Source organism: Nerophis ophidion, linkage group LG06, assembly GCF_033978795.1.
Source record: "Nerophis ophidion isolate RoL-2023_Sa linkage group LG06, RoL_Noph_v1.0, whole genome shotgun sequence".
Taxonomy (NCBI): Eukaryota; Metazoa; Chordata; class Actinopteri; order Syngnathiformes; family Syngnathidae; genus Nerophis; species Nerophis ophidion.
In genome coordinates, this window is record NC_084616.1 from 69,359,995 (window position 1) to 69,378,080 (window position 18,086).

At 42.6% G+C, this 18,086-nt stretch overlaps 1 protein-coding gene across 3 annotated transcripts in view; it reads right to left on the reverse strand.

The window, feature by feature from the left end:
- The window catches only part of dmd (dystrophin), a 518,793-nt gene extending 506,173 nt beyond the window's left edge, over nt 1-12,620 (reverse strand). For all 3 annotated transcript variants that reach the window (XM_061904726.1, XM_061904725.1, XM_061904723.1), the window contains exon 1: nt 12,228-12,620. In XM_061904726.1, coding sequence (XP_061760710.1) covers nt 12,228-12,309 — 82 coding nt within the window. In that variant the 5' untranslated portion in view covers nt 12,310-12,620. The remainder of the gene's footprint in view (nt 1-12,227) is intronic.
- Nucleotides 12,621-18,086: the final 5,466 nt, after the last annotated feature.

The following is an 18,086-nucleotide window of genomic DNA, read 5'->3' on the forward strand; positions in this document are numbered from 1 at the left end:
GGCCTCGTGGGACCAGAAGGGGGCATGAATAAACAGATAAAGGAAATGTGGCAAACTCCCAATAAGCTATCTGACACCACGCACCAGCAGTCCCACAGGCCAGCTGACTGCTATTTCCAGCATGAGATGACCCACCAACTGTAGTTGGCCCAGGTCGTAGGGAGCGGTTGAAGGAAAGAAAGAGCCTGTCTGCTTTTTACCAGGACACCATTCAAGGACAGCCACTATATACAAGTTCTAAAAAAGGATGTCAGACCTCAACGTAATGCTACGAGGGATTCAGTGTCCAACACATAAACGTCATCAGTTCGAACTGTTCCATCCAAGACCTGTATGTGGCAGTAATGTCTAGTACACTACATCATGGGTGCCAGTACTTTGACTGGGGCACAAAGGTAGGCCATCTTCAAGGTATGGTATCTTGGTTTTAAGGCCACAGTTGGGCTCATTTTGGGTTGAGTAAAACAGCTCATTTTAAAAGCTTTAATGTAAACAGCTTTGATTATTATATTTTAAAGACCTACTGAAATGAGATTTTCTTATTTAAACGGGGATAGCAGATCCATTCTATGTGTCATACGTGATCATTTCGCAATATCGCCATATTTTTGCTGAACGGATTTAGTAGGGAACATCGACGATAAAGTTCGCAACTTTTGGTGCTGATAAAAAAGCCTCGCTTTTACCGGAAGTTGCAGACGATGACGTCACAAGGGTGCGGGCTCCTCATGTCCTCGCATTGTTTTTAATGGGAGCCTCCGGCAGAAAGACCTATTCGGACCGAGAAAACGACAATTTCCCCATTAATTTGAGCGAGGATGAAAGATTCGTGGATGATGATATTGATAGCGAAGGACTAGAAAAAAATAAAATAAAATATAATAAAATAAAAAGCGACGACTCCGGGCGGCGGCAGTGGGAGCGTTTCAGATGTAATTAGACACATTTACTAGGATAATTGTGGAATATCCCTTATCTGCTTATTGTTTTAATAGTGTTTTAGGGCGGCATAGCTTGGTTGGTAGAGTGGCCGTGCCAGCAACTTGAGGGTTGCAGGTTCGATTCCCGCTTGTGCTATCCTAGTTACTGCCGTTGTGTCCTTGAGCAAGACACTTTACCCACCTGCTCCTAGTGCCACCCACACTGGTTTAAATGTAACATACATATTGGGTGTCACTATGTAAAGCGCTTTGAGTCACTTGAGAAAAGCGCTATATAAAATATAATTCACTTAGTGAGATTGTAAAGACATACCTCGAGGGCCGATGGCTGCGGTGAACACGCAGTGTCTCAGAGAGAAGCCGAGGAGCCAAGCTCAGAGCTGCCTTTTAAACAGCTACTGCAGGAGGATGAATAATCCAACGATGTCACCGGTAAGATATATATCACAATTTTCCCATCCAAAAACATGTTGGTTGACGTAGAGAAACATGTTCGCTTGACCGCTCTGTGTTAAAGCTTCACAACAAACAAAGAAACACCGGCTGTGTCTCGGTGCTAAAGGCAGCTGCAATACGCCGCTTTCCACCAACAGCATTCTTCTTTATAGTCTCCATTATTAATTGAACACATTGCAGAATATTCTGCAACACAGATGTCCAAATTAATGTGTAATTATGCGATGAAAAGAGACGACTTTTAGCCGTAACTGGTGCTAAGCTAATATTTCCTAACAGTCCGTGACGTCACGCGCACGCGTCATCATTCCGCGACGTTTTTAACAAGAAACTCCGCGGGAAATTTGAAATTGCAATTTAGTAAACTAAAAAGGCCGTATTGGCATGTGTTGCAATGTTAATATTTCATCATTGATATATAAACTATCAGATTGCGTGGTGGGTAGTAGTGGGTTTCAGTAGGCCTTTAAACAGCACAAACAAAAGTGCAAACTGCTGACAGGAAATTCTGCACTAAATGAAATTATCATTAAAATGTTTGGGAATGTGCAAGATGAAAATGAAGTGTAGTGAATTATATTTATATAGCGCTTTTTCTCAAGTGACTCAAAGCGCTTTACATAGTGACACCCAATATCTAAGTTACATTTAAACCAGTGTGGGTGGCACTGGGAGCAGGTGGGTAAAGTGTCTTGCCAAGGACACAACGGTAGTAACTAGGATGGCACAAGCGGGAATCGAACCTGCAACCCTCAAGTTGCTGGCACGGCCACTCTACCAACCTAGCTATGGGTAGGGACGGTCGTGGCGCAGTGGGGAGAGTGGCCGTGCGCAACCCGAGCGTCCCTGGTTCAAATCCCACCTAGTACCAACCTCGTCACGTCCGTTGTGTCCTGAGCAAGACACTTCACCCTTGCTCCTGATGGGTGCTGGTTGGCGCCTTGCATGGCAGCTCCCTCCATCAGTGTGTGAATGTGTGTGTGAATGGGTAAATGTGGAAGTAGTGTCAAAGCGCTTTGAGTACCTTGAAGGTAGAAAAGCGCTATACAAGTACAACCCATTTATTAACAGAAGCAGTGTTGTGTTTCACGGTGGCAGAGGGGTTAGTGCGTTTGCCTCACAATACGAAGGTCGGGTCTTTCTGTGTGGAGTTTGCATGTCTTCCCCGTGACTGAGTGGGTTCCCTCCGGGTACTCCGGCTTCCTCCCACTTCCAAAGACATGCACCTGGGGATAGGTTGATTGGCAACACTAAATTGGCCCTAGTGTGTGAATGTTGTCTGTCTATCTATATTGGCCCTGCGATGAGGTGGAGACTTGTCCAGGGTGTATCACGCCTTCCGCTCGATTGTAGCTGAGATAGGCACCAGTGCCCCCCGCGCACCCTGCGACCCCAAAGGGAATAAGCGGTAGGAAATGGATGGATGGATGGAGAAGCAGTGTTTTCCACAAGACACAGATCTCTTTCTGGTGGTGAGTTGCTGGCGAGATGATGTCATCGTCTAATTTGCATAATTGGTCATAGTTATTTGCGTGTCATTGTATTGCGAAAATAACATTGTAGACGAGACAAAAAGTAGGTAAAAACATAAGCAAAACTAACATGTTTAAAAAAAATTTACTTTCTTTTTTCACTTTTTTTTGTCGTTTATCTAAATGCCATAAACCATAGAGTCGTCCGTGAGAATGCTGCTGCTCTTTGAGAATAGCGATAAGTGACTTTATGTCGAAGTCTTTGAAATTCAAAAATAATATTATATCTATAATTTTTCCAGAAAGAGTCTCTCGATTGAGTGAGCACTGGCTACATATAGCGTAAAACCGCCAAGTTGCCGACACTGACCCATTCTGCTACGGCGACTTATTCTCTGGTAGTATGAGCCATGTTAAGAAGGAGAGGTATGGCATAAGGCCACCTACAGTACTGGGCTATAATGGCAAGCAAAAGTCACAACATGTGTTTGTAAGCGAGGGCAAAAATACGGTGCCAAATGTTTTTGCAGACATCAAAACTTCCGCACTGGAAAATCCAATGACAAATATATGTACTGTACCATTACACAAACATTTCTGATGAAGCAAGGCTGTCTTCCAATCAGTACAGTAATCATTTCATGAATACATTAAAGGCCTACTGAAACCCACTACTACCGACCACGCAGTCTGATAGTTTATAATCAATGATGAAATATTAACATTGCAACACATGCCAATACGGCCTTTTTAGTTTACTAAATTGCAATTTAAAATTTCCAGTGAGTTTCTTGTTCAAAACGTCACGGAATGATGACGCGTGACGTCACGGACTGTAAGGAAATATTAGCGCGGCACCAAACACGGCTAAAAGTCGTCTCTGTTCGTGACGTAATTACACAGTATTTTGGGACATCTGTGTTGCTGAATCTTTTGCATATTTTTCATTTAATAATGGAGAATATAAAGAAGAATGCTGTTGGTGGAAAGTGGTGGATTGCAGCTGCCTTTAGCACCGAGACACAGCCGGTGTTTCTTTGTTTGTTGATAAGCTTTAACACAGAGCGGTCAATCGAACATGTTTTCTTCACGTCAACCAGCAAGTTTTTGGATGGGGAAATTGTGATATATATCTTACCGGAGAAAACATTGGATTATTCGTCGTCCTGCAGCAGCTGTTTGAAAGGCAGCTGTGAGCTTGGCTCCTCGGCTTCTCTTTGAGACACTTCGTGTTCACCGCAGCCATCCGACCTCGAGGTATGTCTTTATAATCTTTAAAATCTCACTAAAACACTATTAAAACAATAAGCAGATAATGGATCTTCCAGAATTATCCTAGTAAATGTGTCTAATTACATCTGAAACGCTCAAACTGCCGCCGCCCGGAGCCGTCGCTTTTTTTTTCTTCTTTTTTTTCTAGTCCTTCACTATCAATATCCTAATTCACGAATCTTTCATCCTCACTCAAATTAATGGGGAAATTGCCGCTTTCTCGTTTCGAATTGCTCTTACTGCTGGTGGCTCCCATTATAAACAATGTGAATATGTGTGGCGCCCTGCAACTCGTGACGTCACCCGCACATACTTCCGGTAAAGGCAGGGCTTTTCTATTAGCGACCAAAAGTTGCGAACTTTATCGTCGATGTTCTCTACTAAATCCTTTCAGCAAAAATATGGCAATATCGCAAAATGATCAAGTATGACACATAGAATGGACCTGCTATTCCCGTTTAAATAAGAAAATCTCATTTCAGTAGGCCTTTAAGAGACCCAATCCTATGCGCACAAGCTTAAAAGATCAGCTATTGAGTTTGCACGCGTTTTAAATACATGCAAACTAGGGGTGTTATTTAGATTAAATTATTTTGGTTCAATTGCATCGATCTGTGCAATTGAAAGGATTTGATTGATTTTATCAATACTACAGTAGATAAAGGAAAACATTGGATTTAAGAACCCTGACCTTATATGAAGTTTAGAACTTCTAGTAATAAGGACGTCAAACATTATTGAAGTCTGTCTGCCCGTTTGTTGCTTCATCAAAACAAAACTGCCAGGTATCGACAGTGGTTGAGAAAGGTCACAATAGCATGATAAATTACAACGCAAAAACTTTCAGCCACAGCACGACTGCAAAAGCCACAACAAATCCAAACGACACAACACAATAATATAAAGCAACAACACAACTTCAAGCCACAGAGGATGTGATCGACACCACAGAAGTGACAGCAAAGCAAGTTACAGTGGCGCACAGACTTCCGAAGCACAACACAGTCAATCAATCAATCAATCAATCAATGTTTATTTATATAGCCCCAAATCACAAATGTCTCAAAGGACTGCACAAATCATTACGACTACAACATCCTCGGAAGAACCCACAAAAGGGCAAGGAAAACTCACACCCAGTGGGCAGGGAGAATTCACATCCAGTGGGACGCCAGTGACAATGCTGACTATGAGAAACCTTGGAGAGGACCTCAGATGTGGGCAACCCCCCCCCTAGGGGACCGAAAGCAATGGATGTCGAGCGGGTCTAACATGATACTGTGAAAGTTCAATCCATAGTGGCTCCAACACAGCCGCGAGAGTTCAGTTCAAGCGGATCCAAGACAGCAGCGAGAGTCCCGTCCACAGGAGACCATCTCAAGCGGAGGCGGATCAGCAGCGTAGAGCTTGCCGAAAAGGGCGTGCCATTAGGTGTCTGTGGTCTGCAGCTAGATGTATTTACAAAATGAAGTCACAATGCAACAACTGGCAGCTAAGGAAAATATATTTTATCAGAAACATAAATACAAGAGATGGATGAAGGAGGCTATGGAAATTCAGAAGAAAGGGGGACAACACTATCAACAGGGATGAGGGAGAATACATTCGTCTGCACACCTGGGACGCGGTCTGTCAGCGGCGTTGCCATTGCTCAGAACTAATACTGTTTATGTAGCAGGTAAATCAACTATTAAAAGCCTACTGAAACCCACTACTACCGACCACGCAGTCTAATAGTTTATATATCAATGATGAAATATTAACATTGCAACACATGCCAATACGGCCTTTTTAGTTTACTAAATTGCAATTTTTAATTTCCCGCAGAGTTTCTTGTTGAAAACGTCGCGGTAATGATGACGCGTATGATGACGCGTGCGTGTGATGTCCCGGGTTGGAGGGGACATATTAGCGCAGCACCATTTGCGGCTAAAAGTCGTCTCTTTTCATCGCGCAATTAAACAGTATTCTGGACATCTGTGTTGCTGAATCTTTGCAATTTGTTCAATTAATAATGGAGAAGTCAAAGCAGAACGATGGAGGTGGGAAACTTTAGGCTTTAGCCCCACAAACACAGTGTTTCTTTGTTTAAAATTCCCGGAGGTGAAGCTTTACTATGGATCAGAGCGGTCAAGCCAACATGGTTCCCGACCACTTGTCAACCGGCAGGTTTCGGTGAGAAAATTGTGGTAAAAAGTCGCCTCTTACCGGAGATCAGCTGAGCTTGCGCCGTCCATGCAGCTGCCGTCAACTTCCCTCAGAGACTGGCCTCAAGACACCCGTGGACACACCCCTCCGACTATCAGGTACTATTTAATCTCACTAAAACACTAGCAACACAATAGAAAGATAAAGGATTTCCCAGAATGATCCTAGTAAATGTGTCTAAAACATCTGAATCCGTCCCAATACTTTGTTTTTATTTTTTTCTAGTCTTTCGCTATCAATATCATCCACGAATCTTTCATCCTCGCTCAAATTAATAGGGAAATTGTCGTTTTCTCGGCCCGAATAGCTCTTGCTGCTGGAGGCTCCCATTAAAAACAATGTGAGGACGTGAGGAGCCCTCACCCTTGTGACGTCATCGTCTGCGACTTCCGGTAAAGGCAAGGCTTTTTTATTAGCGACCAAAACTTGCGAACTTTATCGTCGATGTTCTCTACTAAATCCTTTCAGCAAAACTTTGGCAATATTGCAAAATTATCATCAAGTATGACACATAGAATGGACCTGCAATCCCCGTTTAAATAAGAAAATCTCATTTCAGTAGGCCTTTAAAATAGTAGTTACTGTCCTTTAATTTGAAAGTGTTCAAATTTTGTAAATGTGAGCAGAAAATGTTTCCTCCTGTTAATTCAACATAAAGTGTTGATTTCACTTTATTCAGATAAGATGTGAATGCATTGACCATTAATTGTTCTTTACTTGCTTGTTTGTATCCATAATTCATTTATATAGAATGTGTGCGTCCGTGTAGCTCTTTGATGAGCCTTTGATGCTTCCATATTTAACTCTGTCACCTCCGTTAAATTACCATGTTCACGTCTTGGAAGTCTGGGAGGAAAATGTGACTGACGGATGATGTCGGTGTATTACCACAGATCTTGCGGTGCAAACGTGGAGGCTGCGTTTTTTTACACAGCAAGAGACATTTTAAACACGGTTCATTTCAAACCGTCAAAACACGAAAAAACCTAACATGTTTAATTTTTTGGAGGTCTAAAAATGTATGGCGGAGGGGTGATGGGTGACCAAGGTTTGTGTTCGGTATAAACATGGTCTTTTCTTTAATAGTAATTTACCTTAAGCAAAAACGGTTATCAACTATAAAATGTACGTATTCAACTTTAACATACCTTAATGTCGTGACTGTATTTTTAGTATGAATTCCTGCCAAACACAGCTGCCGGTATTTTACTGTAAATTGTGAGGCTTTTTTTTTTTTAACAGTGTTCATCACAATCATATAATTATTATGCATTTTATTTGTGATGTTTGTGGAAAAAGTCAACATAACAGACAAAAGTTTTCAATATTTTTATCTAATAAAAAAAAAAAAAAAAAATTTTTAAATAAAGGCCAATACTTTATATTATGTAAGTCAATGCATTTAATCTGTGTGTGTTTTTTTTTTTTACTAAATCAAATATAATAATAGATGAGGGATTATTTTTTTGGTGTTTTTTATCCTACAATCCAAAAACGATTCTTGGCTGGGGTTATTTCTTTCAAGTAGTTACTTGAAAGGCAATTATGATCATCAATAAACAACCAAATAAGGCAATTTTTAGTTATTTAGGTTGTGTTTTTACAAACAAACAAAAACATTTTCCATCAACTTTCAAACATTATTTTCTTCTCTGTGTAGTTCTTATCGTCTTTTGTTTTTATGAAAAAGTATAAAAACAAAAGACGATAAGAACTACATAATTTTTCATAATTGATTTGGTTTTTTTTTTATGTAATGGGAAAGCCAAAAACTAGTGCAATGCAGTAATTTTCACCCATTTGGGTTAAAAATATTTTTTGCAAACTAATAATTATAGTCTGCAAATTATGTGTTGTTTTAGAGTGTCGGTGCTGTCGAGAGCTCGGCAGAGTAACCGTGTAATACTCTTCCATATCAGTAGGTGGCAGTCGGTAGCTAATTGCTTTGTAGATGTTGGACACAGTGGGAGGCAGGGTGCAGGTAAAAAGGTGTCCAATGCTTAAACCAAAAATACACAAAAGGTGAGTGCCCCTAAGAAAGGACATTAAAGCTTAGGGAAGGCTATGTAGAATGAAACTAAAACTAAACTGGCTACAAAGTATACAAAAACAGAATGCTGGACGACAGCAAAAACTTAGTATGGAGCAAATACGGCATCCACATTCCAAATCTGAATCAACAATGTCCCCACAAAGGATAAAAACAACTGAAACATTCTTGATTGCTAAAACCCAATAGATGCAGAAAATTATAAATTATAAATACCTCAGAGTACACATCGACAACAAGCTGAATGGGTCAAAACACACTGAGGCCCTCTACAAGAAGGGACAGAGCCGCCTCTACTTCCTCAGGAGGCTAGGATCCTTCAACTTCTGTACAAAGATGTTGAAGATGTTCTACGAGTCGGTGGTGGCGAGCGTTTTCTTGTACGCCGTGGCCTGCTGGGACAGCGGGCTGAGAGTGAGGGACGCAAACAGACTGGACAAGTTGGTAGAGAGGGCCAGTAACGTGGTGGGAGTGGAGCTGGACTCTCTGGTGGTGGTGTCAGAGAGGAGAAGTCGAGCAAAACTCCTAGTCATTATGGACAACACCTCTCACCCACTACACTCGGACCTTGTGGAGAGAATGAGCACGTTCAGTGGAAGGCTCAGACTCCCAAAACGTAACACGGAACGACACAGGAGGTCCTTCATACCGACAGCTATCAGACTGTATAATGCATATGTTCCTTCTTGAATGCACTTAAATGTAGAATATATGTAGAATATATTTATATTATTTGTATATTATATATATAATATATGTCATATATTATTGATTCTTATTATTGTTTATTGTGAGCGAACTGTGGTGCTGAATTTCCCCCAGAAATCAATAAAGTACTTTCTATTCTATTCTATTCTAAATATCGCCCAAAGGAAGACCCAAAACTGCTACAGGTTAAATACCAAAAAAGAGAAAAATCCACCAAAATAGGAACGCAAGACAAGAACTAAAACACTCGACACAGGAAAACAGCAAAAAACTCTAAATAAGTCACGGCATGATGTGACAGGTCGTGACAGTACACCTACTTTGAGACAAGGGCTATACATATGCATGGTTGGTTATGGTTTGAAGTATGGCTGGGTGATATATGGATATTTTCGATACATCACGGGTTTGTCTCTCTGCGATATAGAAAATGACTATTGTGATATTTGAGTATACGTTCTCACGCAGTTGCTTTTAGCTGCGGGCATTACACTACATGTGTTTTCCACTCTTTCTTGCCTCTGCTTCTCACAGAGACTTAAAACAAGCGCACCTTCTTACACAGGTCACGTGTGCAACGTCACACGATCCCGCCGAGCGAAGAGGTAGCGAAATGGTAACGTTAGCTGTGATTTCATTTTCCAGAAGGAACTCGCCTCAATAAAGCACTATCTATATATGCTAGCAGAGAGGTGCCGGTGGTAATACGAGAGAGAGAAGGTGTGAATCTGGTAACAAATGAAGGAAGAATTAATTCAGAAAAAAACAGCATCGTCTGGCGGTGATTTGGCTTCAAGCGGGAAGATGTTGAACAATTATGCGGCAAAAGCGTTGCTACAAAAAGTAGCACCACTGCTAATGCTAAGATTTTTATTTTTTCCCCCTCCTCCACGGTGTAAGCATCTGACGGTCGGGGGCGGCCGTTGGGAGGAGGCAAGAGAGTCCGCAGCTGCAGGAGGCTAGGCACGACGCAAGCTCTCCGCTCATAACTATTGTAAGAGCTGACTTAATACCACCATTTTCTCACCGAAACCTGCCGGTTGACATGTGGTAGGACATATGAGTACTTTTTAAAATTTTATTTTTTTTCTTTGTCATGAAAAAGGAAGGTTTTTGTGGTTGGTGCACTAATTGTAAGTGTATATTGTATTTTTTATGTTGATTTAATAAAAAAAAAAAAAAAAAAAAATAAAATAAATAATTTGTACTTTTTTTTATTTAATTTTTTTTCTTTGTCATGAAAAGGGACGTTTTTGTCATGAAAAAGGAAGGTTTTTGTGGTTGATGCACTAATTGTAGGTGTATATTGTGTTTTTTATGTTGATTTAATAAAAACATAAAAAATAAAGTAAAATAAATAATTTGTTTAGTTTTTTTTTAATTAAAATGAATAAAAAATTACTCTGTGGTTGGGGACCACTGTTGTAGATGATGCCACATATGTACAAAATACACCACACAATGTTCAGTACATCAGTCGAGGAAAATGATCAAACTACATAAATAACAAACTGTAATTTGATTTTGATCCAATTATTTTATCTCGATAGATGGAAAACTAACACCAACGAGTTGACTGATGAACATTATGACATAATTAATTCCATCCATCCATCCATCCATCCTCTTCCGCTTATCCGAGGTCGGGTCGCGGGGGCAACAGCCTAAGCAGGGAAACCCAGACTTCCCTCTCCCCAGCCACTTCGTCTTGCTCTTCCCGGGGGATCCCGAGGCGTTCCCAGGCCAGCCGGGGGACGTAGTCTTCCCAACGTGTCCTGGGTCTTCCCCGTGGCCTCCTACCGGTTGGACGTGCCCTAAACACCTCCCTAGGGAGGCGTTCGGGTGGCATCCTGACCAGATGCCCGAACCACCTCATCTGGCTCCTCTCGATGTGAAGGAGCAGCGGCTTTACTTTGAGTTCCTCCCGGATGGCAGAGCTTCTCACCTTATCTCTAAGGGAGAGCCCCGCCACACGGCGGAGGAAACTCATTTCGGCCGCTTCTACCCGTGATCTTATCCTTTTAATCATGACCCAAAGCTCATGACCATAGGTGAGGATGGGAACGTAGACCGACCGGTAAATTGAGAGCTTTGCCTTCCGGCTCAGCTCCTTCTTCACCACAACGGATCGATACAACGTCCGCATTACTGAAGACGCCGCACAGATCCGCCTGTCGATCTCACGATCCACTCTTCCCTCACTCGTGAACAAGACTCCTAGGTATTTGAACTCCTCCACTTGGGGCAGGGTCTCCTCCCCAACCCGGAGATGGCATTCCACCCTTTTCCGGGCGAGAACCATGGACTCGGACTTGGAGGTGCTGATTCTCATTCCGCTCGCTTCACACTCGGCTGCGAACCGATCCAGCGAGAGCTGAAGATCCCGGCCAGATGAAGCCATCAGGACCACATCATCTGCAAAAAGCAGAGACCTAATCCTGCGGTTACCAAACCGGAACCCCTCAACGCCTTGACTGCGCCTAGAAATTCTGTCCATAAAAGTTATGAACAGAATCGGTGACAAAGGACAGCCTTGGCGGAGTCCAACCCTCACTGGAAATGTGTTCGACTTACTGCCGGCAATGCGGACCAAGCTCTGGCGCTGATCGTACAGGGAACGGACCGCCACAATAAGACAGTCCGATACCCCATACTCTCTGAGCACTCCCCACAGGACTTCCCGAGGGACACGGTCGAATGCCTTCTCCAAGTCCACAAAGCACATGTAGACTGGTTGGGCAAACTCCCATAATTAATTCAGAAAATATAAATAACGCCAAACAAAGATGGAATACTATTAAACGCAACATGTAAGACTGAAAAAAAAACCCAACAACATTATGATTTGTACAATTTCAGAATGTGCTTGTTCTATTTTCAAACAAAGACAACAATCTGAAGTTGTCTTTGTTTTCAAGTTATCGTGCTGTGATTTTACCTATCAGGCCCATTTGGGAGTAGATTTGGCCCCCACATCTAAAAGGAGTTTGACACACTGTACTAGCCTAACCCATTAAAACACACACACACACACACACACACACACACACACACACACACACACACACACACACACACACACACACACACACACACACAAATAAATTGTTACTGTTCTACCTGATCGACACTTGATGATTTCGCCGAACTCGTCCTCCACCGCCTCGTCGCAGTAGTCCTCGGGTCGCACAGCCTCCGCCATGTCGGTCAACAGTGGAATTGGGTCTACAAAGTCTTGAGGGAAGTCTTTGGAGCTCAAGGGCAGGTAGTCCGAGGGAGACTTGGATGACTTCTCCTGGCCACAGACTGGAGTGGAAACGCAGGAACGGAACTGAGCAGAGAAGACGAGGAGCTGGTCTGGGTCGAGTCCGTCAGAGAGAAGCAGACGGAGACGAGCAGGTGTGCGGACTGGAAGCCGAGGGGGGTCGGCGGAGCATTCCCGTCCTGAAATAGTAAGTTGTGTGACGGTTCTGGTGTGCAGACGCCATGCGTAAAAGTCCTCAGCGCGCCAGACGCATAACAGAAATTCTATTTCCGGTATTTAAAAGGAAGGGGATCCTCACCTGACATCATGAATAAAAAACTAAATAAGTATGTTCACAGTCACGTGCTGAATTGTTCAACCTATTGAATAATATTCTGCAAATGTTGCAATTAGTCTGAGACCATGTAAGTGTAACAGGGTCAATTACGTCTTGTAAATAATTTATTTTCTAAAGTTTTATTATTGTTATAACTACACAAAATATGTAAGTTACATGTAAATACCTGAATATTGTTTGATGTTTTGTCAATGTGGAACCATTGTCTCATTGTCCCTCCTACTGCAATAATTACTGTGACACCTGTCTTTTTATATGCGTTAGACACGCCCTCCAACTTCCTTTTTTGTCTACGATAACGGGAGAGGTAGGCGTTCATGCGACGACAGAAAATGTCTTGTTAAGAACTTTAATTCATCCATCCATCCATCCATTTTCTACCGCTTATTCCCTTTCGGGGTCGCGGGGGGCACTGGCGCCTATCTCAGCTACAATCGGGCGGAAGGCAGGGTACACCCTGGACAAGTCGCCACCTCATCGCAGGGCCAACACAGATAGACAACATTCACACTCACATTCACACACTAGGGCAACTTTAATTCATTTCTTGTTCATTATTATATTTGTGTAGGGGCTCGACGATGGCACAAAGTTTTGATGACGATTGTATTCTGTTTTATCATTAAAGTGCAGTGGAGAAACCCATGGTGTCGGTCGTCCTACATAAAAAACACACAACGCAGAGGAAAAGACCACCGGTTACATAAATACAGTATTGCCGACACCGATACTTTGAGTCACACATTAAAAGCGTTACTAAAACGGCCTTCTTTCATCTCCGTAATATCGCTAAAATTCGCTCCATTTTGTCCACTAAAGACGCGTTTGTTACGTCTCGTCTCGACTACTGTACGTATTATTTTCGGGTCTCCCCATGTCTAGCATTAAAAGACTACAGTTGGTACAAAATGCGGCTGCTAGACTTTTGACAAGAACAAGAAAGTTTGATCACATTACGCCTGCACTGGCTTCCTGTGCACTTAAGATGTGACTTTAAGGTTTTACTAATTACGTATAAAATACTACACGGTCTAGCTCCAGCCTATCTTGCCGATTGTATTGTACCATATGTCCCGGCAAGAAATCTGCGTTCAAAAGACTCCGGCTTATTAGTGATTCCTAGAGCCCAAAAAAAGTCTGCGGGCTATAGAGCGTTTTCCGTTCGGGCTCCAGTACTCTGGAATGCCCTCCCGGTAACAGTTCGAGATGCTACCTCAGTAGAAGCATTTAAGTCTCATCTTAAAACTCATCTGTATACTCTAGCCTTTAAATAGACCTCCTTTTTAGACCAGTTGATCTGCCGCTTATTTTCTTTCTCCTATGTCCCCCCCTCCCTTGTGGAGGGGGTCCGGTCCGATGACCATGGATGAATTACTGGCTGTCCAGAGTCGAGACCCAGGATGGACCACTCGCCTGTATCGATTGGGGACATCTCTACGCTGCTGATCCGCCTCCGCTTGAGATGGTCTCCTGTGGACGGGACTCTCGCTGCTGTCTTGGATCCGCTTTGAACTGAACTCTCGCGGCTGTGTTGGAGCCACTATGGATTGAACTTCCACAGTATCATGTTAGACCCGCTCAACATCCATTGCTTTCGGTCCCCTAGAGGGGGGGGGTTTCCCCACATCTGAGGTCCTCTCCAAGGTTTCTCATAGTCAGCATTGTCACTGGCGTCCCACTGGATGTGAATTCTCCCTGCCCACTGGGTGTGAGTTTTCCTTGCCCTTTTGTGGGTTCTTCCGAGGATGTTGTAGTCGTAATGATTTGTGCAGTCCTTTGAGACATTTGTGATTTGGGGCTATATAAATAAACATTGATTGATTGATTCATTGATTAAAACCAGTAGTCCCTAAACTACGACCCGCCAGCTTCCAAAATCCGGGCCGCGGAAAGTCACAAGTTAAAATACATATAAATGTTTTTGTTCGTTTTTTTTCATGAGTATTTTTAAAAACCTGCTTAGAGCAGGGGTGCCCATTACGTTGATCGCGAGCTACCAGTCGACCGCGGGGGGTGTGTCAGTCGATCTCCAGCCAGGCTTTTAAAAAAAATAGACCTAAAAATTAGTGATCATCAATCTTCACCAAGACGTCACTTAAATGACATTCACGGTACCGGAGGGTCTTGTGAGATGACGCTGGCTGCTGCAAGATCATTATTATTAAAATATGACCGAGAGGAAGGCGAGAAACACTTTTTATTTCAACAGACTCTCGCGCCGTACCTTCCGTCAAAACTCTAAAGGCCGACTGCACATTTCCTATCTTCACAATAAAAGCCCTGCTTCATGCTACCTGCGCTAACTAAATACAGAGTCTCGGAAAACTGGCGTGCACAAGCGATCCCTCAGAAAGCTGGCGTGCACATCACTTGTGCACGCCAGCTTTCCGAGACTCTTATTTTGTTAGCGCAGGCAGCATGAAGCAGGGCTTTTATTGTGAAGATAGGAAATGTGCAGTCGGCCTTTAGAGTTTTGACGGAAGGGACGGCGCGAGAGTCTGTTGAAATAAAAAGTGTTTCTCGCCTTCCTCTCTGTCATTTTTTCATAATAATGAACTGGCAGCAGCCAGCGTCATCTCACAAGACCCTCGGGTGCCGTGAATGTCAATCAAGCAAGCTACGGAATTTGCCGCCAATGTTTTTCTTGTAAAGTTTATGGAAGCTGGATGAATTAGATGCCAAAAACCAACCACTTTCATGTGGTATTGTACAGAAAGGAGAACTTTTTTTCTCCTCCATTTGAAAATGTGGGCGTTATCATCATTACTGTCTGATTCCAATCAATGCAAGTCATCAGAATCAGGTAATACACCAACTTATATTCTTGTCTTTGTGAAAGAAAGACATCTATATGTGTTACACATGCTTGTATTATCGTTAAACACATTTAACTTGTTTACAAAAATGTCTCTTTCATAAATAAATAAATATAAATGATATATATAAATGAGGTAGATCCCCTTGAGTTGGTCAATTGAAAAGTAGCTCGCCTGCAGAAAAAGTGTGGGCACCCCTGGCTTAGAGTAATTATATAAAGCTCACTTTAGTTGTAATTATTACATTTGTCAAAATGATTTGATGACGTAACTGTTTTAAGTGCATATATGGCGGAGGGATCTGTGTGGTAAGGTGGTTTTTGGACGCAAGGTGTTATGGGTAATTGCTGTCAGGTGCGGTGGAATCGAGCCACACAGTTTTTTGACCTCACTCATACTTATTCTCATTCATACTTTTTCTAACTAGTACTGCAACAAACTCTCTTTATTTTGTCATTCATTTGTTCCCACATCGTGACTGTTTTATGTTTTGAATTATTAAGATCACAAGTAAACCATACAAACGAAGAAGAACGTCTGGAGTTGTGTTTTGTTGTTGCCGCAGCAAGCGGAGTGAATGTGATAGTAGAGGAGCGTCAAGCTTAAGGCTACTTTAGGAATCTACAAAAGGCATGCAGTAAAAATTTGAGTGTGATGTAAGCTTGGACTTTAAATCCTACTGAATAACTCCTAATCTCCTTTTCCCCCCATACCCACACCACATCCCACCCCCCTGGACGGCGTAGCGCAGTGGGAAAAGTGGCCGTGTGCAACCCAAGGGTCCCTGGTTCAATCCCCACCTAGTACCAACCTCGTCACGTCCGTTGTGTCCTGAGCAAGACACTTCACCCTTGCTCCTGATGGGTGATGGTTAGCGCCTTGCATGGCAGCTCCCTCCATCAGTGTGTGAATGTGTGTGTGAATGGGTGAATGTGGAAGTAGTGTCAAAAGTGCTACACAAGTACAGCCCATTTATTTAAATGTATATACTTATTCTTATGCTTTCTGAGCTCACTGATTATTGATTAGCGACAGGTGCGTGTCCTGTTCACCAATCAGAGAGTGTGTTCAATCAGCGTTCCCAGCAAGTGACAAACCAAAGGAGGCAAGGAGCGCTGAAAACAGAAATAACCAAAACACGGAAGGTCTGCCGACACAATGTGACTAATGCAGGCTCAAACTGTAAATAGTTATAGTATTAGTTTATTTCAACATGCATACAGTTACATAGATAAACAAATAAATAGCATTCTTCTAAATCAATCAATCAATCAATCAATGTTTATTTATATAGCCCCAAATCACAAATGTCTCAAAGGACTGCACAAATCATTACGACTACATCATCCTCGGAAGAATCCACAAAAGGGCAAGGAAAACTCAGGGAGAATTCACATCCAGTGGGACGCCAGTGACAATGCTGACTATGAGAAACCTTGGAGAGGACCTCAGATGTGGGCAACCCCCCCCCTAGGGGACCGAAAGCAATGGATGTCGAGCGGGTCTAACATGATGCTGTGAAAGTTCAATCCATAGTGGCTCCAACACAGCCGCGAGAGTTCAGTTCAAAGCGGATCCAAGACAGCAGCGAGAGTCCCGTCCACAGGAGACCATCTCAAGCGGAGGCGGATCAACAGCGTAGAGATGTCCCCAATCGATACAGGCGAGCGGTCCATCCTGGGTCCCGACGAGCGGTCCATCCTGGGTCTCGACTCTGGACAGCCAGTACTTCATCCATGGTCATCGGACCGGACCCCCTCCACAAGGGAGGGGGGGACATAGGAGAAAATAATTAGCTAAGTCATGATTCACATAATGAGATGAATAATTGATCAATAAAGTTTAAGACATTTTTTAGGATTCTTCTTCCTTGTGCTTTGTAATCCCTTTGAGTTGAAACAGTTTCATAAACAGGATCATATCAGTACTCTGATCCATTCCATAATTTAATTCCACATACTGATATACCAAAGTTTTTAAGTGGTGTACTTACATATGAATGTTTTAAGTAAAAATGTTCTCTAAGATTATGTTTCTGCTTTTGTTAAGAATTGTTATACATTCTTGTATAGCAGGTTATTAGTTTGATCTCTGATGCCATACCGTTCTATATTGTTAATTTTTATTCATGGAAGTACTTTTAATAAGATTTTTTTGTTGATCAGTCCAATGCTGACGCTGACAAATAAAGAAGATAAGTTTTCCAGAAGGTTGTTTGAATTGTGTCATAAGTAAACACTGTGCTATTATTTGTAATTACTTTAAATGATAAATGGGTTGTATAGCGCTTTTCTACCTTCAAGGTACTCAAAGCGCTTTGACACTACTTCCACATTTACCCATTCACACGCACATTCACACACTGATGGAGGGAGCTGCCATGCAAGGCGCCAACCAGCACCCATCAGGAGCAAGGGTGAAGTGTCTTGCTCAGGACACAACGGACGTGACGAGGTTGGTTCTAGGTGGGATTTGAACCAGTGACCCTCGGGTTGTGCACGGCCACTCTCCCACTGCGCCACGCCGTCCCTATCACTTTCAAGAGTGATTGAACATTTTTA